Source organism: Falco biarmicus, chromosome 7 (genome assembly GCF_023638135.1).
Source record: "Falco biarmicus isolate bFalBia1 chromosome 7, bFalBia1.pri, whole genome shotgun sequence".
NCBI lineage: Eukaryota > Metazoa > Chordata > Aves > Falconiformes > Falconidae > Falco > Falco biarmicus.
The window spans coordinates 13,573,072-13,597,446 of NC_079294.1; the positions used below are offsets into that span (position 1 = coordinate 13,573,072).

General features: G+C 39.6%; 1 protein-coding gene across 1 annotated transcript; it reads left to right on the forward strand.

Annotated features, from left to right (window-relative positions):
- Positions 1 to 3,127: 3,127 nt before the first annotated feature.
- Positions 3,128 to 17,092, forward strand: DTD2 (D-aminoacyl-tRNA deacylase 2). Its single transcript, XM_056345324.1, has 3 exons — positions 3,128 to 9,099; positions 14,430 to 14,499; positions 16,557 to 17,092. Exons 1-3 carry the CDS (start codon positions 9,001 to 9,003, stop codon positions 16,880 to 16,882), a joined length of 495 nt encoding a protein of 164 aa, XP_056201299.1. The 5' UTR covers positions 3,128 to 9,000; the 3' UTR covers positions 16,883 to 17,092.
- The last annotated feature ends 7,283 nt before the right edge of the window (positions 17,093 to 24,375 follow it).

A 24,375-nucleotide genomic window follows, 5' to 3' on the forward strand; every position in this document is an offset into this window, starting at 1 on the left:
GCAAATTAATCTTATTTCACCAATGAGTCTGATTGAGATATTACATGAACTTTAGTGGTTTTGGTATTTAGTAATTACTTTTCAAATGTACGTTGTGTTCCAGACCAGTTCAGTTTTGCTCTGTGGCCATTCAGTGTTTATCTCATAATTCCTAGTACATTAGTAGCACAAGATATTTCAGGAGGACTCAAATGTCCTTTGGGTGTGTATGGACCACTTACACAATTATGCCAGCAGTAACCTGCTCCAAAGTGTTTCAGTGTGCAAGGACCACGCTCAGCTGAAAATAAATTTGATCTATGAACAACTCTTGTGCCTGCATACCATTTAAAGCACTGTCATGTAAAACTGTGAGACAGTCCACCACAGTGGAGCCAGAGCAGCTGATACTTGGAATGCAATCCTCTGTACGATCCTCAACTACGAAGGAAAGTAACTCTTCTTCAGGGTTTCACATTGAGCCAGAGGCTGATCCAGGAATATAATCTCAAGTTCTTGATTTCTGATCTCCTATGCTGAAGTGTTACTATTCCTGATTTACCTCAAAAAAAGAGAGATACACAGCGCCCCAGCTTTTTAATTCTGTTAACATTGTGTTACGTCAAACAGCAGGCTGGTTTAGACAGAATAGCGCCAACTGATGTTCCCAGCACAGAGACCACAGAGCATGTTTTCTTGCCTATTTTCTCCTTTATAGGAAGCTTAGACCAAGGGAAGAACAGCCTTAAGCGGAGCACCTTTGCAGTTTAACTTTTACAAGAAGCTGAGCAAGTTCCTCTCAATTCGGAGAATTTATCTTTGCTTTCTTTTCCATTTCAGCTCCCTGGGCATGAAGAGAGATTGGGTTCATGGCTCCCTAGAACAAAGTAACTAGGTTTCTTATTGTAATTGGTTCAGAGGAAGGTAGTTTTCTAGTGAATTCTTCATGAAAGCTCTTGGCATATGGATCTTTGAAGGTCGAAATAAGGTCGAAAACGCAACTCTGTCACAGAAATAAATGTAATTTGCATTCTTGTAATTACTGCTGCTAAAGAACTGCACTGTTACCTTTTAAAATGCCGATTTTAAACTTTGACATGAGGAAATATCACAGAATCATGCAGGTTGGAAAAGACCTTTGAGATCATCAAGTCCAACTGTTAACCCAGGACTGCCAAGTCCACCGCTAAACCATGTCCCTGAGCACCACATCTACATGTTTTTTAAATATCTCCAGGGATGGTGATTCCACCACCTCCCTGGGCAGCCTGTTCCAATGCTTATCCACTCTTACAGTGAAGAAATTTTTCCTAATACCCAATCTAAACCTCCCCTGGTCATAGCTCACACTTAGGACTTATGAAAGTTATTAGAGAAAGGTTTGCAAAGTAGGTTGTGCAACCCACCTCTTGAGAATGGGCTCTTAACTGCTGAACCAGAACCAGAAGTCTTTTGTTAGTGAGTAAGCCCTGGCCAAAAGTATGTCAGGAATCATTAAAAGTAAAGATGACTTGCAGTGTCCTACAATATTTCCTGCAATTGATTAACTTCCTAGTACAGATGTAGCCTAGAAGTTCACCTGAAGGTGAGCCAATCATACTCTAAGCTCCAGAGTGCATTAGTTAGATCTGTGTTTTCTGCAACAAGAGCTAAAATATCTCTCATTTGTTCTAGAATTTATTTGTGGGCACCAAAATTAAGGGTATTTTATTCTGCATGTGGCCCTCACTCAGACTGCCACTAAGACGGCACAATTATCCTTTATCCTATGGGCAACAGAGTATCCAGGGAAAAATTAAATATCTGCAATGAATATTAGAATATCCCAAGTTAAAGTAATTGTTTTACCCAGTTATTCATGAAAATGTAAGTCTCTAGCAGTTCCAAGAATTGTCTGTAAAATAAAAAGCTCTTTAAGAAAAAGTTTTACCAAATACCATTTGTCTACTCTGTTAGAACATCAAATATTGAAGATAAAGTGCTTTACTTCCACTCTGTAGCAGCTGTTTAGCATCTATTGTAAAAGAAAGAAACTGTGACCCTTTGGCAGTTTAAAAAAAACACAACAATGGAAGATTATGTGAAAAATCTCCCTTTCATCATTGCAGTGCTCATGAAGTATCAAATAATAAAGTAATAATATAATCCCAAATGAGTTCAGAAATACATATTAAAAAAATCTGTGCTTTAAGAAAGTGTGCAAATTAAATATTAAAAAACAATTCTTGATGCTGGAAGCTCTTTGAAACATGTTAAGCCATGCTGGAAGTCATAGCAGGAAGCCACATTATTTCTTGACACGTGGTCTATTATCTTATTTGACTCCATGAATATTCATTAGAATTTACAGTCTTCTGTGATTTAGCTCACTGCATTAAACATCTGCTTTTTTTCCCACAAGATCTGAGGGGAAACAAGATCACCTTCTATTTATGTTGGTTAAAATCATGAGAGGATTATATATACACTCTTGTATTAACTGAAACAAACGATCAAAAACTAAAGGCTGATGGTAAATGAAAGTCCTAGAGTTGCCATTTTTTAAGGGGAATGAGTTCCCAAAATATACTTTTAAGAAAAGCTATGGCAAACTGAGATACCCATTTGAGTTGCAATGTTCTTACAGCGAAAGGAGGTAAAAAATGCCAAAATCTGTCAACCCTGCTTGGCTCGTTGAGCTCTGGCAATCTTGTTGAACTATGCTGCAAGAGGTTGCTGTGTTCTGGGAACAACAGCTCCAACAACTGATAAAATGACAGACCAAGCATATAATTAGTGCCTTCTCAAACACCCATTTTTACCATGACGCATGGCAAATAGCACTTGGGATGACTTCAGAGGTTTACTATTCAGAGAATTTCCTAATGACCTATCATTTGTGTGCATGCTTTCCTGACTGGCTAAGGATCAGTATGCCTGAGGGGAAAAAAATGATATGCTCAAGGAGAAAGCATTTGGCCTGAAGCTGTGGTAAGAGTTTTACTTTGAACGTCATCCATAGAAATGCAAAAAAAAAAAGACATGAAGCCTGATTATGCCTACACACTCAACAGTAACTGGAGGCAAGGAGTCCTCCAGGTACATAGAGAATAATAAATGGCCTTTCATACTGTTTGTGAAAGGAGCAGAAAGAGCAGTGTCTTGATCCATGTACATTTTTAATAATAACGTGAGGTTTTATGCCAGTACTGTTAATTTTACGTTTGGCATCTGTTAAAAACATGGGAACTCAGGCTCCAGCTCCTAGAAGATATTGATTGATGCATTTTTGTCTATTGCAACGTCCTCACATTACCATCAGAATTTCTCATTGAAAATGAAAAAAAATGGGATTAACTAACAAAAACCCCACACCTCTGTAGTACTAATTGCTATTGCAAGTGTTTATGAGGTGAAGAGAGCAGTGATGCAGCAACACCTGGGGAAGAGAACAGATTTTAATTCCTTTACGTGGCAGGAGTCGAGGACAATATCCAGCATAATGGAGATAAGTAATACAGGGGCTGTGGAGCACAGCACACAGTTGGTGGAGTCACCTTGGGTCTGCACCAAACCAACCTACACAGGACCTAAAGACTGTAGGACCTGTATTCCACAGGGTCTGGTCTAAGTACCTCCTCCGCTAGGAAGAGCCCAGTTTGCAAGACCCATCTAGACCAGTCAGGCATGGACCCGCTCCATGGCTTGAAGCAAAGGAGAACCGCCACCTACCATAGTACCAGAGCAGTGTCAGGCTCCACGCAGATATGTGGTCAGCAGCTCCGTATGGAACACGAGATGCTAAAGCAGAGTTTCACTGATCAAAGCTGGCCTGAGCAGGTATTCAGAGCTTGCTCAGGGACACCAAACAACCTGTACAGCTGCAGACTCTCATTCAGCACTCCCACTAATCCCTGTTCGCTCCAGGCCTCCTGATTGTAAGAATAGCTTTTTATAGCTGGGTGGGGGCTTTTTCCCCTCACCACTACTTCAGTTACTGTCCCACATTCAAGTTGTTTCCATGCATTCCTGCTGTGTAGAACCCAGATCACAGACTCAGGAGACCAGGGAATCAAGTCCATACACATTTGAATATGCCTGCAGGGATTAGCCTGGATCTGGCTGGCAGTATGATTCCTTGACAAGAGCAGAAACTGCTTACCTGTGAGGAGGGACTCCTCCTGGAGTCAGTTTGGTGGCTCTGCACAACCTCCCCCTGGATTCCAGAATTGAGAGTTGTGTTCTAACTCAAGGTTGGCTGTGTACCAGAAAGGTTCAGGACTATAGCCTATTAGCTCAGCTCAGTTCTGTGAAAAAAAAATTGGATCGCTCCTAATCAGTATGAGGTGTTACGATTAGACCCTATGGTACATACTGTAGGTAGGCTACTCCCACTGCTCTCTTGATTTCATTGGAGCAGGATACAGAAGTCCTTTTAACATTACTGTCAATGATGCAAACGTTTCCAACAGGAGACACCTAAGCAGGGAAAAATACAGTAGTTAAGTGTCACAGACAAATGAACATGCCTGACACCAGCAGAGAAAGAAACTATGATTAATAGTGTTATTTCCTTTAGGCAATCATGGTTAGCAAGCAGATTGCACGTCTTTAGCTGGCTACCTGTTTTTCCAATAGAGCCAAATTTCTGCTTCTCACTTCGAAAAGCTGTAAATGTACCTGACACAGCCTTCACACTGAATGTGTTATTCTGTTCAGGAATTTAATTAACTTTTGATTACTCTAACACATTTCAGTACCTCTACTTGTATGAAGGACTAAACAAAACACTAATTTATTCTTAATAGTGTATTTAATTTTTGCTGCATACTTTAAACACGCTTGAAATCAACTGCTTAAATCACAAGATTACTCTTCCACAACAGGAATACCAGACTTCACTGGAAACGATTCTGACATTCATGGGGACAGTAAGTTGTCCCTGCTGGAAGAGCCAAAGAGGTGTACCAAGTCTGAAGCTAATAAACTAGGGCTGAAGAGGTCACAACCGTCCTCTGAGCTATGATGCAAACCAGAAAGATAAAAAGTCACAGTGCCATCTCTTCCTCTCAATCATCTTCCTCTCAATCATCTTCCCCCAGAAGTCTGCAATGCTTCTTTTGAAGGCTAAACAGATCTGGGGGTCTGTTTGGAAGGCAAAGTCAATAATACTGTCTTCATCCCATGTCTTCTCTTAAAGAGCTATTTCTGGTAGCTTTACACAGGTATTGTACAATACCTGTGCTCTCTGAGTGACACTGCTATTCCATCTCATTTCTGCTGCTGGACTTGTACTAGGGAAATTCTTCATGCCCTCTCCCCAGTACCCTTACCTCTGGAGGAAGGAAGATGATGGCTGGGAGGCAGACATACTCCAAACCTTTGTGTCTGGACAGCACTTTAAGAGAGAAGTCAGTACTAAATACAGTCATCATGCGTCTGCTACTTAGACTATAAAATGATCTATCACCACCACTACATCCTCTCTACACCCACATCACTGTTCAGCGATATCTTTTCTCTTCCAGCTAATCAGCATTTCAGCTAGCAATTCTGAAACTGTAAAAAGACAAAAGTTTATTTAGGTCTTGAACTAGAGTGAGAAACAGGCTTAAAAAAAAATAATTGCCAAATACAAAGAAACAGATAGCTCATCACAGATAGCACAAGTAGGCTAAGTAGCTCAAAACCAAGCAAAGTAAGTAAACTAGGAACAAAAAAGTAGAAAAAGGGATCATCATCCAACAGAAAACAAAAGGACTTGGCTCAGGTCAGGGTAGATTGTAAATATCACTTAAAAAAACCCCACACTATAATTCTGAGCTGTCTTGTAGCAATTTTAATATCTTATACTAAAGATACACAATAATCTTTTCTTCTTTCCTCCTGGAACTGATCTGTTGTTTCAGCATGGCCAAATCAAAAAACGTACTTTATTTAAACATTAATCCCAGGATACAAAAAATTTTGTGGAATTTTCTTTATCTTGTGATGGAAATTTGTAATTCATTGCTGCAAATTCCACTTTTCAGGCCAACTCATAATGAATCTTCTGACAACAGCCTCCAACAGCTATCACAGCAGAGTCCATCGGTTCGGTCCCACCCTTCACAGCATAGTGGCATCCATTTGTGATTCCTTACTAAAATGGTTCTAAGTGAGTTAACTGAGACTCACTCTTTCCTTATATATGCCCCATTACTTGTCTTCTCTTCCCTCCACACCTTTTTTTTTTTTTAAAAAAAAATCTTTGTATGTGTGGGAAGAGACTACTGCAATAGAAAAAATGAAACTTTAAATGAAATTCTTCCCTTGACACTCTGCAGCCTTTCAGCTAAGTCTGTCCCACAAGAAGCAGTTCTACCAAGATATAACCCTTACCAGCAACCTATTTTGTATCTTTGCTATCTAAGTGCCACTGCAGCTTTGTACAGTTTCTCTTCAAAACAGATGACACTACCTAGGGGCAACTCTGCTGATGTGATAGCTGCTTGAAAGACCTTTGATCATGGTTTCAGACGCTGTAAACAAAGGAATAACATCCAAGATGCATCTTGTCCCTTCAAAGTTATAGTCAACTACTGACCCTGCCAAACCGTATGCTACACCAACTTACTACTAACAAAAAAAAAAATTTCACCCTTAGGGAAGAATTCAAGACCACTTGAGATCATTTATCATTTTGGTACTGAAAGACCTCTAGCATTTCATCCTCTGATAAAATGGGAGAAAGCCAAGTACCCAGAGAGGCAGAGCTCCCAGCACCCACCCCCCTCTTCACAAAAGGATTCATTCCATTAAATGTACATGAAATATGCATGACCATTCACACAAAGGGTAAGGAAAAACACAGGTCCACTGAAATTTGTGAGAAATGTTTCATACTGCCATCTGCCCCTCTGAAAGAGAACTGATGTAAAAACAATCAGAAAAGTGTCTTCTGGATACCATTCTCAAAATAGCTTCTCTCTGCTCTGTTGACAACAGGCACAGAGGATTCAAGAAATAACCTGGGACAGCTGTCAAATCCAAAACATGCAGAAAAATGTCTTTATATAGTAACTGATAAAAATATCAATATATTTTACACATGGACATATTCTTTAGATGTCAGGAGGTTCTTTTCTATGTAAAACCTACTATTAAATCCAAACTCTTGTCTAAAATTTAACCAACAAATTTTGTATCATTCTTTGGCATACAAAGAGAGGCCCCTGACCTAACTATGGGTCAATAAGATTCAAAAAATTCAAGATGCATTACAACAAAATTAATTTGGCCTCCCAAGGAAAATGTGACATAGTTCCACCAAGAATCCATGAATAGACAATGATGTCAAACCACTTTTTCTATACACTGTTTCACAGGCATTTGTGTTGAAACTTGCACCTGAATAAATGTTCTCCATCAAATCCTGGTGTAAGCAATGACACTGAAACAAAGAACAATCAATATCCTTGTATATTAATATCCCTTTATAATCTGCTTACATGATCTGCTCAGACTGTACTATAATCCATTTTCCTTAACAATCAATCTATACCACAAATATATACAGGAAAAAAACTTATTTTCAATGGATTTCTACCTCATTAAACTCTTCCTAATGAGTCTGGGGATACGGCTTTAGAGTAAATGAACAGAAGGTATTTTAAATAAAATAGCTGAGTTTAAACAAAACCAGTTCATACTTAATCATAGCCTACAGGTAACAAAAATGAGCTGGTTTATGCACTAACCACCTAGTGCAATCTCCTCTTCCTCCATAAAGGTTTGCTTTGGGAAGAGCAACTTCACTGAGCACTCATGCAAGAAAGAATGTTATTTGAAAATAACAGACAGAAGCCAAATATATGCCTACGTGTAACACAGCTATTCATGAGTGTATGTTGCCCCTTGCTGTGCAAGAGTGATCGTCAGTAATCTTACTCTTATGATTGAGGCCAAGTAATAGAATTGGCTTCTTACCCACACTGCTGTGTATTACAGCCTTTTATTTTTTTAAATATGGTTGTAGAAATAAAATCTTCAGTCTTGAAATGAATTCAGAATGAGACACTGAATTCTGCATCACTCTATCCTAACTTTGCTGAAGCCAGTGTTATTCAAAACTGCTATCGGTCAGAATTCACAGCGGGGAGGAAAGCACAGCTCTTCTGTAATACCAGAGCTATTCAATGAGTATCTGGGTACGTAGCCAAAAACTTGGAAGATCATAGCAGAGGCCACTCCAATACTTTTAACTTCACCCATCAGCAATGGGATCTCACTTCAGAACTATGCACTTTCTTTTTTTCAATCATGATTTTGATCCCTAGCTATCCAGATCCCTTTTAACTCTGCTATTTTCTGTTCCCTCTGCTCCAAAGCAGCAGCATTGATGAGAAATGCTCCAACTCAATGGGTTCATCTCAGTCACCTGAAACACAAACATTACTTGTTTTTAAAGAAGCAAGCAACAATATTCAGACTAATGATTTTCACACTATATACAGCATGCTATGCTTACCCCAAGCATGCAGTATTCCCCCACCAGAAGTAGATTTTTCATTTCTCATCCAAAAAAAAACCCCACACAACCCCGCTTCCCGCTAGCTGCGGGGCATCCCACCGAGCTGCAGCAATACTTTATTCTGTTCCAAAGCTGTCACCGCCCCCCGCCCCTTAGGGGTCACCGAGCCCCGTTTTCCCTTCGGCAAAAGTGATAGCGCCTTTCTGAGTTTCTCTTAACGCTTACAGCAAGGCCTTTCTTTACCGCTTGCCCGTCACACCAGCTCCTTTGAAAAGCCCGCAGGGCCGCTGCCTCCCCGCCGCCCCCCCCCCAGCCCCGACCGGCTGCGCCCGCCGGCGCCCCGGCGCCCGGCCCTGTGCCGCGCCCTTCGCCACCGCGGGCTCCCGGGAACGGAGCACCTCGCCCCACCGGGCACCGACAGAGCGGCCCGCGGTGCAGGGGAGCGCTACCCGGAGTCCCGCCGGCAGCGCCCGGCCCCAGCGCGGCGCCCGCCCGCCCCCGCCCCCGCCCCCAGGCAGTGCGGGCCCGCCATGGCGGCGGCACGGGCTCGGGCGCTGCTGCAGCAGTGCGCGTCCGCCCGGCTGCAGGTGAAGCCGCCCGAGGGCGGCTCCGAGGCCGAGTGGGTGGAGGTAACGTCTGCCGCGGGCCGCCGGCAGCTCCGTGTGGCCCCTTCCTCCCGCGGCGGGGCGGGGGCCGCGGCCTGGTGCTGCTGCGGGCCGCGGGACAACGCTCAGTCTCCTGCGCAAGCGCCGGCGGGGGGAGGGAGCGGGCGCGGAGGTGCCGGCCCTGGCCCAGGCCCAGGCCCAGGCGGGGTGGGACGCGTAACCCCCGCGGAAACCCCCGCGGAGCTGCGGGGGGTCCCGGTCTGACTCGGTGGCTGTACCTGCGGCCCGGCCCTCCCTGTAGTCTGGCGGTGCAGCACCTGCCCGCCCTTAGGCACACTCAGAGCCGCCGCAGGCTCCGCGGGGGGGAGGGAGGGAGGGAGGGAGTTAGTTAGTTAGTTGTGGGATAGTGTCCGCTTGGAGAAGGCCTGGTAGAACAATGGGACGCTGGCAGCAGTAGTGCTGTTCTGTTTGGGTCGTTTGCAGACCGCTAACCAAAAATGAAAGGTAGGATGTCGACCCCCCCCCCCCCCCCCCGCGCAGCTCGAGGGAAGGGTGATGTCCCCCCTCCCGGAGCCCTCTGTCAGCGGGGGGGGCGCAGCCCTAGGGCCGTGAGGGCTGCCAGGCTCCGGCCCCTTCGTGGGTGACCTGCACTACAATAACCCCTCAGTGCAGGGGTCAGCTGCGTAGCCCTTGGGGTTTTTAGCTTTTGTCTTTTTGTCCTTAAAGACCACTACAACAGAAGGGGCTAAATAAAGTCAGTTATATAACTTTTAAAAATTTCTAGTTTGTTTAAAGGGCCGATGAGTCCATTCAACAACTGAAGAGAGGGTATTTAAAAAAAAACAAACCCTCTGTCCCTAGGTGTTTCCACTGTTTGACTTTCACATTGTTCTTAAAACATCTCTCTCCTTGTTCAGAAAAGGCAGGTGGATCCATAAGACCCAGTTTCTGCAGCAGGGTCTGGGAAACCAGAGTATTTTGCTCGTGGGAAATGTGTGTCATCTCACAGATACTGCATTCAGCTTCTGCATGTATTGCATTATTAGCCTCTCGGTGTAAGGTTATAGTGAAAGTTGCTCAGCACAGCATGAATTAACTATAGGAGAATTCTCCTATTTCTAGCTTGCTAGTCTCGGAAGTAATTGTAGATCTAGTAACTAAAACCAGAAATGTCATTTTGCTGGCTGTCTTTTAAACTATCCAGAAAGAGGCATATGTTACGGTTTAGAGATAGCAAGACTAACGACTACAGGGTGATTATACTGTTTATGTATCTTATTTGTAGTTTTAAATGGCTTAACCAATCTCACTAGGAAAGTAATAGATAACACTAAAAGAATCTGCAAGAGATTTGGGTGGTCCTAGCAACAGATATTTTTCAGACATGAACTTTAACTAATATTTGTCATGGGTACTTAGAAATCTTTCCTGGGTACCTGGGGCTTTTTAAGAGAAATCTGTTTTAACAGAACCAAGTTACCATGCAGCAAAATACTATGGGAGGTTTTTAATTTCTTTAGTATGACTATTTTAGAGGTCACTGGAAGGAATCTTTGCTGCTGTCATACTCTGGTAGGGTGATGTTACTCCCTATATATGCATGTCAATGCACAAATGAAAAAATACAGACCTCGTAAACTATTATTTACATAACCCAGTGTGTTCCTGATGTTCTATTAACAACTTAAAGTAGGTCCTCACCTTGAGAAATTTCTAGTGTACTATAAAAAGCACGTTAAATAGGTGGCTTTGAATAGTTCCTGAGCTTTAAGAGACCCCTCTAGGTACTTCAGGAACTTGAGAGAGGATGCTCTTTATCTTGGAAAAGGTTAAGAGTATACTTTATATCTATACATGAATCGCTGCTTTCGTTGTGTTTTCATGATTGACTTTTTCTAGCTTATTGAGGATTACTGAGGATGGGGTGTCTTATTTATGGAGACATGTTGGTTAGATAGCATCCATAAAAGGTTTATGTATACAGCAAAATACTTAGGAGGAAAAAAAAAAGGAATTCTCCTTTTAAAGGCAGGGGAGAAATCAGGTGAGATTTGGTGTATTTCATAACTATAGGAGAAAAGAAACATAAAATGAATATTCAGCTAAAAAAGTGTAAGTGCCTACACCTTAGGCAATGGAAACTGTCTTTCCCTTATCTTCTTTCCCTTGATTTGTTTTCTGGTTAAGATAGCAAAAAGAGGTGCAAAGTACCAGGCACAGACTTGTTCAGTGACCTCAGATAATGTAATCTCTCTTTGCTGCGGATGAATGTAAGAAATATAAAGAAATTTTCTCACGCGATAGCAAATCTGAACTTGAAATGGAAGTGTCAAAGAATAATTTATATAAGTTAGTTTCACAAAGTGGCTTCCTAAGGATTACAGAGTGTTTCCATTTTCATTTTTACTTGCATTGTATTTGGGGGGGCGGGGCAGAAAAGGTAGGGTTGAGAGAAGATAACATTTGGCAGAATATATTTGAGATTTGCTAACAAAGTCCTGCATAGTTCGGATGAGGGTATTTAGTAAGGAGGGTGGGGAAGGAGTGAGTTATTTGTTTTTCCTCCGAAAGAGCTAAAAAGCAGCGTTTGGAGGCAGCGTTGCTAAGGCTGGCTGTATGGCCTCAGGGTCTGGGTACTTCAGCCCTCCGTGATGCAGGTTGCCTGGTGTGATGATTACTTAGGACAGTTGTACAGTAAATGCCAGTGTTGCAAAGTAACTTGCTTTGCTGATTTATTTATGTAGGCATTTTACTGATAATAGTAAGTCTGCATAGAGCACAGTTTCCCTGCACAACTGCCTGCCTCACACTATGTAAGTTCCTTGCAGTGGCTGTTTGCACATGAGCGTGTTGAATTTATGACCTTCTTTATCATGTTATTTTGCTTGATTTTTCCTGTATTAAATATAGCTCTGAATAGCAGTTAACTAGGCTTCGATAGGTTAGAGAGGACATTCAGCAATGGCAGTGTTTTTGCTTTGGTTCAAAAGATTTACACCTTCCTGACCCTTAACAGTGGTGACAAGCACAAGTCTTAGGTCACCGGAAACACTGATTGATACATGATCAGAGGACTCACATGCATTATTATTAGGTTAGCTTGTGAAATTGCATTCAATTTTACATCTTCTATTCAATTAAAAAAACTAAAGAAAAAATACAATATAACAAGATGTTGAAACATGGTTACATGTGTGTTGAAAATGGTGTTCAATCACTTTTCAGTCATAGTTGAAAGCGAAAGTTTTACCTTACAAATAGTTGAATAGTCTTCTAGTATAACATAGTTGAAAAGTATTCTAGAAGGTTAAAAACATGCAATGTAAATAGAAGCATCCTCTAGCAGCTTTAACTTGTCTCAGAATTATTTTCTTTTAAATTTAACTTCCTGTCCTTCTAATTTGCCCCAATACGTATGTCTTGTGTTAAAAAGTATATTCAAAAATAGGCATCAAATCATGAGAGAGGCTGGAAAAATGCTGAATGTTTTTACTTAACCTTTAGCTATCTGGCCTTAGGACTTGCAAATGTCACTTTACCTTTTTGTCTTTCTAAATAAGCTGCTTGCAGAGTATTGTTACTACTGTATGAGAAACTGCAAAAACCATTGTCACAAATCTCAGAATGATTTCCTGTTATGAGTGCTATATTAGAGAGCCACTTATTTCTAATGCAGTGGTCAGATACATGCAATGCAAATGCATTTGGCCTATTTTATCACAAACATTTTTATTAGTAGGTATGTGTGCATTGTTGTTCTCTATTAATATCCCGATGCTGGTCTGCTTCTGGTAAAAATACTTAACTAAGCATGTAAGGATATCTACCTTCTGGCACCTTGCATTTCTCTCCCTTATTTGATTAGATGATTTGAAATGTTACTTGAGGTTCAAGCCATCCACATTTCTTACGGTGTTTACGAGAAAGGGCAGTCATTTGGGAATCTGTATAATACTCTGCAGTGGTCAAAATGAGTTTTGAAAGGAGCCATTGGGAAGTTCTCAGCATGTGACGTTTTGGCTGCACAGTGCATTCTCTTTTTCCAGAAGCTGGTAACTAGAAGAACAGTTGAGAAGGCATAGCTCTTCTCAGCCATTGCCCTTAGCATTTTGTTTAATCTCTGCAATAACAAAGGAATAAAATCTCATGTGTATAGCTAAGTTTTCTTCATCACAAACCTTTATCTTCTAAAGAAAAGGGGAAAGGCAAAATAAATAACAGTGATGAAAAAGTTTTTAAAAAAGGTATTTTTAAGAAACTATTCACATTTCTTATCCTTTTGCTTTGATAACATCAACATTAATGACTCCTTTCTGCCCCAGTCTAGTTAGCATCTCTTAGGTGGTATTCCATAAGCTGACATCTATTTTTCTTCTAACAAAAATACAAAGATACTTTTTCTTGACAAAGCAGTGGTGAGGGTTTTGTAGGTACTTTATGGCTGTGGATATTGTATGCTGCTTTTTTTCCTGAAAAATTAAATCATTCAGGTATACTTGTGCATGAGACATAATTGCTGTTGGGTGCAGAGCCTATCAGTTTGTCTCAGTAAAGCACAGGTTTTTGCACACACATTCCTTGTGAACTAAGCTACACAAGAATGTCCTTGTGCCTTTTTCCTCCTCCTTCCCTCAAACAGGTAGTTCTTTACAAGTAGGCTCTCTGAACCTCTAAAGCAGTGGCATATCCTTTATAGAAATCAGGGGAAGGGTCCCATTTCACCAAAAAAAATTCAGCCAAACTGATAGATAATATTTTGATCAACTGTATAATATTCTGAACAACTTCATAGTTGTTGCTCATCATATTTAAAGATTTAAATATGACGACCAATTTAATTGATAGACTGTTCAGAATTAGCTTGTACTAGATTACTTTTAACATCAAAATATCATACAGCTCACTGACAAATCCTGTCATGTTTTTCATCTGGTTTTCATGTTTCATAATTGGAAATAAATACATAATCCACACTGAAAATTATTTTTTCTGTATGTTTGATGGTAAAAAAGTTTACGTTATTTCCTGTGCTGAATTTAAGTACAGTAACTCATCTCATCACCTTGTCTATGTTGATACTGCATATTGTACATTCTAACCGAAGTTGTCTTCACACGAAGCTGATAAATTGGCTTAATTCTATGTAGAAGCATTGTGCAGACAATCAGTATATATCGCAAAGCTTCCTCAGTGTGGTGTGTAAGCTTGATTTCTGAAGCTATATTAAATAACTAAGGCTACTATCAGAAGTTTTTTTGTTGTGTAATTTTGTCATTTTTTGTACCAGTTTTAAGGGTAAGTGTGCATGGTGGACAATGAGAAACATTGACACAGTTTTCTGTAATCTTTCATAGATCCAGAGAGGGCTTGTTGTCTACATATGCTTCTTCAAAGGTGCTGATGAGGATCTTGTTCCAAAAATCGGTATGAAATAATCCTTACAAATTCTTGTATTGCTTGAAAAAAAGAAAAGCAGTAGAAGCAGAGAAGGCAACAGCCATTTGGACAAGTAAAAAAAAAAATAATCAGATAGCATCATTCCAAATCAATCACCTGGCTGAAAGAAAGCTTAGTTGATCTTGTTTCTTTTGACAGTTGTCCATACGTCTCACTCTGTCTGTCTGCTCATGATCAATGTCAGAAAATCAATTCCTATGATCATAACATTCTAGCAAACAGAGAAAGCGCTACACCTGCTGTTTGACATATTGTGTGTATCAGGCAAGAGGTTCAGTCCAGGACAGAACTGAATTTAGAGGAAACTGTTTTGAAATAATTCATGGTTTGATTTGAGAAGTATTTTAAACACTTGATCTCACTGTATGTGCAGGCTGTTTGTAACTATAGCCAGTAGAGGGAGTTGGGTGGATGACTAAACAGCGTCCTTCCCATCTCATTTCAGTCTTACTATATACAGTTAGCATTTCAAGCGCAGTTTTCTGGTTCAGAATGTCTGCAGTGCTTTCCCTCTTCTCCACATGCACTTTAACATTTACATCAAAGTGGAGAAGATGCTGGGGATAAGGTCAAACGTTAGTGATTTCTGTCTTCACCCACTGTTGTTTTGGATAGAGGTGTTTTGGTTTGGTTTTGATTTCTTTTTTACTTCTATTTCGTTTCTTCTCCCTCTTTTCCACCATCAGTAGCACTGGATCACCTGGGAAATTCTATGATGCCACATATTCCAGATAAAAGTTCCCCTTTTCTTTTCTGTGGCTAGCTGATATTAGTGGTTTTGCAAAAGGTTGTGTAACAGTAGTCTTATTTCAGGCTACTTGCTGGGACCAGCAGAAAGACCTGGCAGTGCACAAGCATGGGTGCTACTGCAAATGCTGAGAGCAGCTCCTGGGGGCTTCTCTCTTGGTCTTGGAGGGAACAGGCTTTCTGTGATGCTAAACTAAGTTGAAATCTTTGGGTGTATTTAAAGCTGTGATACGGAAATTGATTTCATGCTTGTGAGAGTTTCGTGAGAGTGCTACTTGAGAGTAATGACCTTTTCAGCTGTGTGGCAGCTGAAACAGGCCAGAAAAAGAAAGCTCTGTTTCCTATTAGGAGATTCAACTACAACCATCCTTCTAAAGTGTGTGTCTTAGAGAATATTTTTTCCTAAATATATTTTGAAACTGTTTAAATGAGTGGGTTTGGTTTCTGAATCACAACTCAGCTCCTTTTGCTTCAAACCACATTAAACTTCTATGTTTTTGGAGGCATGACTAGTATTCTCACAGCTTTTAGAGAGTTGGACGTTTGGGGGAATTATTTGATTTGTTATAGAAACGTTGGAAAATATAGTATCATAAATTCATCTGTTCTATTTGCAAGTTTATATATTCTGGCTTATAGACCACATTGCATCTCTGACCTTCCTACCCATTTCCTCTTTCAAAAGACAAGCTGGCACCTGCGTGTCTCAAAGGGGAGCTCTGAAGGGCACTCCCTCCACTTGAGACCAAACTGCTGAGCTGTGGCTGCAGCCCAGGTCAGCGCTGGGTCCTGCTGAATGAAGACAGTCAGGGCAGAAACTTCTCCAAAGTGCACTGAAGATGGTGTTATCTCCTGCAATGTGTAGTGTTGTGCAGATGTTGCCTATCTGAGTATCAGGCAATTAAGTTAAGGTCACTGATTGGATCTGGGGTTCCTTTGGGGGTGTCCAACTAGAAAAAACTTCAGTATTTCAGACAGCCAACCACTTCCCCCCAAAGGAACTCTTTAGACATACTGTGTGTGTATGTATATATAATATATATTATAATAGAAATAGACATATAAATATCCTTCACATTCTTCACAATACTCGTATATCTTAGTTGGTTAATAATATTTATTGACTGTCCTTGTTTCATTTCATTAATAAGCAGTTTCTTTTATTTGAATAGTTGTTTGTGCATCACAATATTTCAGAATTTTGTTTATGATGTTATATTAGGTCCTGTTTAATTTATTTCAGTTACACTAACTCTTACCTTTATTTTTATTTGCAGTCAATATGCTGTTGAATGTTAAGTTAAGTGAAAATGAAAACGGCGAGTACGTTTCTGTTCTTGATTTACCAGGGGATGTGCTAATCATACCACAAGCTACCCTAGGTGGTAAACCAAAGGGGAGAAAGATGCAGTACCATGCAAACATTGAAAAAGAAAAGGGACTGGAACTTTATTCTCAGTTTGTGACTTTGTGTGAAAAAGAACTGGCTGCCAATGCCAAATGCATGGAAGCTGGCGTTCTCGTCAAGCACGGCACATATGGAAACAGGCAGGTGTTAAAACTGGATACAAATGGACCTTACACTCATATGATTGAATTTTGAAAAAAAAATAAATTATATCCTGGGTACAGTACTGGCTTGCAAATGTTGGGGGCAGTTGTCTTTGGTTTTTGTTTTTTTTTTTTTTTACCTCTTCCCCTTCATTTCTAAGCATTAATGTACTTAAATGGTTTGGTAGATAACAGTGTAAGAAAGAATTTCACTCATCTGTACTGGTGATGCCAATCCTATTAAATAGAAGGATGACTGAGACTGCTTTGTGAAATGGGTATGTGTTTTATGTCCTTATTCATCAGAAGTGCTCAAAGTAATTGTATGTCCTTATTCATCAGAAGTGCTCAAAGTAATTGTTCATACTGATTCAACAAAGATACCTAATTTGGAAGCCTTTACTAACAAAAATGGGATAATGTATATGTTTCTTACAGCAAAATAATGACAAAAGCATTACATGTATTAGCTATTGTAAAGTATGCTTGAGGAAGTGAAGTTTATAGATTAAAGAATGCCATAATTTTACTTAATTGTTCCTAGATTTCCTGAGTCAGATGAGTTTTGTCTTTCTCTTTTCTTTCTATAATATAGCAATGCTTTCTAGCTAACAGATATATTGAAAGCACAAATTCACTGAACTTTTAGCCTCTTAGAGAGTAGATACTAAATAACAAAGTCCATCCGCCTCATCCAGAGTGTGTAGGGGTGTGATACTTAAGGTAGTACTAGGACTGGAGAGGGAAGAAAAAGTGAGGCACATCTAGAAACTGAAGTCAAGGCAGTACCACTGAATTGCTTTTGTGAAGTTTGCACTCCAAAATCTCCTCTGATGTGTTTTGATAGGCTGCTTGCTATAGCTTGGTCTGTGTCCTTGTTACTTTGGTCTTGTTGTCTACTCAATTCTTTCATAACAGAGCCCCAAGAAAAGGACTGGAATATTCAAATGAAAACAAAAATAAAAATGGTATGACGTACGCTGCCATCTCATTGTTCCCTCTGCCCCTATTCCTTCCTTCCAGCTTTTTCTCTATTGAATCTGCCAGGCAGACACTAGCTTATATTTCTTTTATATACAGTGTTGGCACATTTGGGGCCCCATTCCCAGCTGACCCCCTATGCAGTACTGTCATAAACATTATTAACATATGGTGTTAAGAAGATAAAATGGGAAATTCTGTCTTGTCAGACAGTAAGAACAGAACAGCTATGTTAAAATGTGGCAAATTCAAATTTGATTCAAGTGCATTCATCCTGTGAGTCAAGTTTCTCTTTTACTGCAGCATCATGGTTTTTGAAGTCAGTAATTTAGAAGAGTTCAAAGTGAAATTAGGCAATTATATGGTTTGCAGTAATTATCCAGAATTCCCATTTAAATAATTAATTCTTCTGGAAAAGATTTAAAACCTCATGATTAGCTGGCATGCCAGCTTGTGCAATCTTAAATTGAAGGTCAGTGGTTACAAATATCCTGTCTTCACCTTATTTTTAAAAAAACATAACTAAACATGTAACCTGCAGGCTCAAACTGTGTCATCACAATAGCATCTTTTGAACAGATACAAAGCTTATAGTTCTGGTAAGAGTAATAAGATTTTTCAGATTAACATAATACATGGTTAATAATTATAAAATACATGGTTAATAATTATAAAATACCTAAGGATGTTGAATTCCTGCTAACTGGCACTCTCACAGTTGAAAATGACTATTCACACTAAGAGCCTGGAAATATTAGCTAGGTCCCAAATGACATATTTATTCATTAATAATTAACAGTTATGATAGACATGAGTCATATTCTAAGTTCTTACTAGTGACATTTCAATAAGATTGTCCAGATGTGAATAACTAATAAAAATTCAGTATGATCTGTGTGCTTGAAAAAACTTGTTTTATTCCTCTTTCTGTTGGAGGCCAAATTCTAAGAAGTGCTGAGTAATACCACTTTTTACTGACCTTACAGGAATTGTGGGTATTCAGTATATCTCAAGAATTGATCTTTTGAGGTATAATACAAAGTCTGCAGGTTTTAATTTTAGTTTTTTGTCCTGGCTCCAGAAAGATCCTTGGCAGCCTGGCAATTCGTTCTCTATATTTCAAGTTCTGCAAGTTCTAAGAGGAATGGGCTTGAAAATGTTTAGTGAAAAACAGACTTCAGACCAAACTCCATCTTGTACTGACCTCTCGTAGAAAACACATAGACATTTGTGTATATTTTAGTGGCTTTTGGGACCAGACAGAATTCTGGAGTTTCTGTAAAAAGGTGGGATCTTGGTGAATTATCTGCCAGTTTCTGATTTACTTGTGTATCCATCTTGGAATACTGATTTCTGCAGTCTTCTGCTCTAATAATTGGCAGTTTGTTGAATGCTGTGCCCTTTGTACTGCTTTATTTATATCTAGTATTGATTCATAATCCATCTGCTGAAAGAAGCCATTTCTGAATAACACGATGGACTGTACTGATGAAAAAATTGATTAAAATTTTTTCAAGGCCAAATGCTCATTCCTTTCTGCCATGAATATATGCTTTAAACAGATGACCTGACACTGCTTTAAATAACTTCTGTTCTATGACTAGACAAAAGCTCAAATAATTATCCTGTTCTATATTTAAAGAATAGCTATTGGAAGATGCTTAATATTCCCCACTTCCTTGAAATAAACTATAAAATCAGGAGTCATCATTATGCTATTCTAGTGTGGCCTCCAATTCAACTGTCACACAGTAATTGTTACATGAGGTTTCTGCAACCTTGTTTGCAGCGTACACACCCAGCGTGTCTAAGCTGAGAGTGCGTGGACTATGAACTGTGCCATAAAACTAACGAGTTCGGGTGCAGTGGCTTGTTTTCTAGTCAGCAGTATTCTTGCTTCCTTCCCATGCCCTTTGTGGAAGTACTCACCTCTGCTGCTACATACAGTATGCAACGTACAAATATTAATCTAGAACTGGAAGGTAATAAACAGCATGTAGTCCAGTAATACTAGTAACAATGCTGCAACTGTATTGCTATTGCTAGTAACTGTCCACAGGCTCTGTCCTGAATTTACAAGACCTGAGGACAGAGGTTTATCATGTGTGCTTTTTCTGAACTTTCCCTGATCTTGGAGCTTTGGTTTTACTTGATTTGGCTGTAACAACAACTTTTCTAATGACCGGAGACTGTGGCTAATTTTGGTTTACTTTTGCTTTGTATGGTGTAACCACAGTTTTCATATAGATATTAATAATAAGTAGTTATTCTCTGTAGAATGATGTATTTATGACTTTAACATATGTTACAGTGTACAGAAATAAAGGCCTGTTGGAACAGCAGCAACCTTGAGAAGTGAAGACACCAGCTGCGGTGTAACGTAGAGGCACGGGGTGATGAGAGATGGGGCAGAGACTGGCACTGCAAACCCCAAGGCTATAAACAACTTGCCAACAGTCAGTTAAAGAAATGCAGACCTGAAGCTGGACAAAACTAGTCTTGGGGGTAAAACAGAGAAGAAAGAATGAGTGTCTTAAGATAAATGAAATACAAAACACATAGTTGCAGACTAGTGAAGAAAAAGCCATTTCTATTAGAAAACACGTAAAAATAGCCCCAGGTGGGAGAGAAAGAAAAAGAAACCATAAACACCAGCATCGTACTCCTACACGCACAGGACTTGGGATGTTGTTGATCCACTGTGCTCCCTCCACCAGCTGGAAGCCACAGGGAGATGAAAGGGTAAGCATGACACCAGAAGGCATAGGTACTAGATAGCACACGCGTAATGATTTTAACTGTAGTAGTATTATTGAGACTTTCTATAAAATGTCCTTGGTTTTATTTCCTTTCTTTTTCTGCAATAATTAGATCTGGACTAATAATAATTCTTTGATTTGACTGTTTAGGTTACAATTATATTAATAATAAATCTCATGAGACTTTACACATAGGGTGGGTTTCTTTTTGCCCATAACAAGATTCTGCACCTAACAGCTCCTGCAGGCAGTTGCTTCCCCATGCTGAAATGGCACCCACTTGATGGGCTGCTAGATATTAGCCAGCATCTATGGTGGTTTTCACCAGGTCCTTTAATGCAGCTGTGATGTCTGATTTCATTTACCACAAAAGCTGCATGACACTTTCTTTCTTCATTGTGACTCAATGCAATCACTGCTCTTTGGCCCCTCCTTAAGAACAAAGTTCCGTCAGTCTGAGGCATCTACTTGGATTTAAAAGTACGATCTAGTGAATCTCTATCTCACCTCTGGCATAAAAACAGCTTCTTTGGAGAAGGAGGTATGAATCTTTTAAGCTTCCATTATTTTCTGCTTTAGTCTTTAATAGTTTCTACTTTGCTATCTGTCTGGCCTCCTTCAAACACATAAAGTTTCTCTTCTGAAGCTGGAGTGGCAGTATGCCACAGAGGGCTAGAGTGGTCTCCGGAAATCCACAGGCATTACCTGAGGTCTGCCACCAAACCCCGATGTGACTGGCTTGATTGCTTAACTTCTTTGCATCTCAGTTCTCATCTAATAAATGGCTATTTAGGTTTTTTCAGTGTGTTGCTACTTAAGACTACATTGAACAAAATAATGTCTATCACCATGTTTAGTGTACTGCACGTTACAGTGAGGCTGGATTCTCTGTGAGATCCATCAGCTGCTGCTTTATATCAGAAATCAGGGTCACAACTGCTGGACAACAAGAGAACTCAGACCTGTCTCCTTAAACTCTTTCTTGGGAAAACAGCACCCAAAATTTGAGACTGTCTCTTAAGAATTTGGTGAATTTGGTATCTCCTATTCCTTCTTATTTTCTTGAAGTTCTTTGTCAGCAACTCAAAATTTGTGAATCCCTACAAGATTCTGCTACTAGAAGTGCTGTGCAGCTATAGTTAAAAAGTAAATGGTATATGTGGACAAGAGACAGAAACAGCAGTTAGAATAGCCTGAATAGGATGAATGTATTGCCCATTTTCTATTTAAACCAATGCTGTCCACTAGTTCAATTACTGCCAGTGTGTGGCTTTGGGCAAAGCAATTTTCTGCTCCACTTTTTCCACGTGTGAGACAAAGAAAGAGTGAAAATGGGGGGAAAAGAGGTTTAAAACCACTGATTTTTTCCTCTTTTACTAAAGGCAAAAAATCACCTCTATTCCTCTTCTTGTGTCAGAAGGCAGTATGCACTCACCTCTCTTCACCTTTGTTGGAGCTACAGGAATTTGCCTTTCACTACCTCCTACTTCAGCCTCTGCCTCACAAATGTGACTTAGGTTCGTGTCCACAGAGTACCTCAATGAACGATGCAGTATCACTACAAACAACACCCCATGCTATTTCTAAAAAAGGAATGACACAGACAGCATGGAAAAGCAAATAAATGGTATTCCTGTCCCACTGTTGATATATATATTTAGGTATCCTGTAACTCTGAATTTAACATTGCTTTCCATTCACTTTCATTCTATTGCCTGTGAAAGTGCCACAATATATGCCCTATTACATCAGTATGTATTAAAAATGTGCAAGTAAGGAGCTTAAGGCTATTTAGATGCACTCCATTAGAAAAGAGATTGCAACGAAGGTTTTGCATTGACAGTGAAAGCAAAACGTTCTTGGGAGGCCTTAATACTCAGTTGGCAGTCCACCCCTAGATCTCATTAATGTTCAGCTAATTCTTGTCAGAATACTTTATCCAGGTTTCTTCAGGAATTCAATATTAAAATTCTAAAAAAAATGTTATTAATTTTTACTACAGAAGATTGATGAGATGTATGTGTTGTGGTTTTGATAGGACTCATTTCCCTTTCTTATTTCCCACTTCCATTTTGGTAGTTGTATCTAACATTATCTAGGCCTGCATAATACTTTTATTTATGTTTTAGGATTAAAAATAACAGCAGGACTGTGTAATTGCTTGGCAGGAATTCAGGCCTTGTATTTTGCAGTAGTACAAAAAGCAACTGTGTTGGGAATGGAGAGAAGTCTAGCAGTATTTAAGCATGAAATAAAACAATATACAATTTTCAATATTCAATGTATAAAAGAGAAAGATTGGTAACTAAGGCTCTGCAAAAGCTAGGACAGAACACTGTATTGGATTCCACATATCTCCAGAAGGCAGCTACTCTAGAGACCTGAATGTTTCACTTCTGGAATTAGAAACACACGCGTAGTTAGTGTCTCTACTGAGGGAACACTGACGGACAGCCATGGATGCTAAGGGCTGCAGCAGTTCTAGAAATCAGCATGTTATAATGTTTGTAGGCAGATTAATAACCTTACTTAGATAAAAGCCAAATCTAAAAGACCTTAATAATCTGAGTCTGTACTTAAATGGGTGTGTTGACTGTATAACAATTGCAAAAAGTAAGTAAAACTAAATGTTTGATCTTATAATTAATCTAAATAAATCAAATTACTTGTTACGGATTTAAAAAACATAATGGAATTTGGTTTTGTTTGCTATGTATTTATTTGGTGATGTTTCATTTGCTTTAAAATCAGGCCCCTAGTCATGTGATTCTTACTCGCATATAGATGGTCCCACTGAATTCAAAGGAGGAGTACATTCTTTTCTATTCCTCTAGAGTCACTGAGGGTTATAAAGCTGTAAGAAAGAAAATATTTTGCTCAGAGGCATATGTGACTATATAGATATTCTATTACGACTGGAATTTGTATGGCAGAACTGATTCATGCTCTAAATCGGTCAGCCCACTTTACTGAAACAGACTAACTAATGAGAAGACTAATCTGTAGGTTTGTGCATTGCAATTATTTGCCAGTTGCTCACTTTATTAAGTAATTTGCTATTGAAGCTCAGTCAGGACTAATGGGGAAAGGGGAAATTGAATTAATACATGGTGAATACATTTAATTGTCCTATTTTTGTCTGTTTTGGAACAGAATACTATGAACTTCTATGGCAATATTTTTTATTTCAGATTGAAAAGGGGAAAGATAAAAATGTCACGCGTCAACTGCTGAAGTAGATGCTAATTTGAATCAGTGCATGTTAACACTCCATTGACTTCGCTGACCAATTTATGGAAAAAATCATATTAAAGAATCAAGGTTAGCTATAAATCCAATAAACACGGATTCTTACCCTCATGTAAGCACTGCTGGCACAAAGCAACCCTAAAAATTATTCCAGATTTGGTTTTGTTTGTTTCTGAGCTAAACATGATCAATTCTTCACAAATATTACCAGGTCTTTCTGTTACCTCAGGACTGTCAAATAGAGCAGCCTTTGTTTTTCTGGAGTTCATTGTGGGAAACGTCATAGCACCAACATTCTTTGAATATAAATAGTTCAGTTGACCTTTCTCACAAGTTGAATGGCAGATTGCTTTATGCTGAGCAGCAGCAACTCATCTTCTGATCAAAATGAGGTTAACTGAGCAAATAACTCTTTCCTGGGGGTTTGTTATTTTCGATAGCAGGGGTTAACACCTTCACACCAGTAGGAGTCTGTAGAGTCAATTTCTGTGAAATACGCTATGGAGATAGTTTTCTGCTTCACATTTGAGGCATTTATGTATTCTTCATTACCACA

What these genes read in the sequence shown, in the direction of transcription:
- DTD2 (XM_056345324.1), top strand. Translation starts at nt 9,001, where the DNA reads ATGGCGGCGGCACGGGCTCGGGCGCTGCTGCAGCAGTGCGCGTCCGCC. An exon ending in CCGAGGCCGAGTGGGTGGAG is followed by an intron (nt 9,100 to 14,429) that starts GTAACGTCTGCC and finishes AATCTTTCATAG; the next exon opens with ATCCAGAGAGGGCTTGTTGT. An exon ending in GGATCTTGTTCCAAAAATCG is followed by an intron (nt 14,500 to 16,556) that starts GTATGAAATAAT and finishes TTTTATTTGCAG; the next exon opens with TCAATATGCTGTTGAATGTT.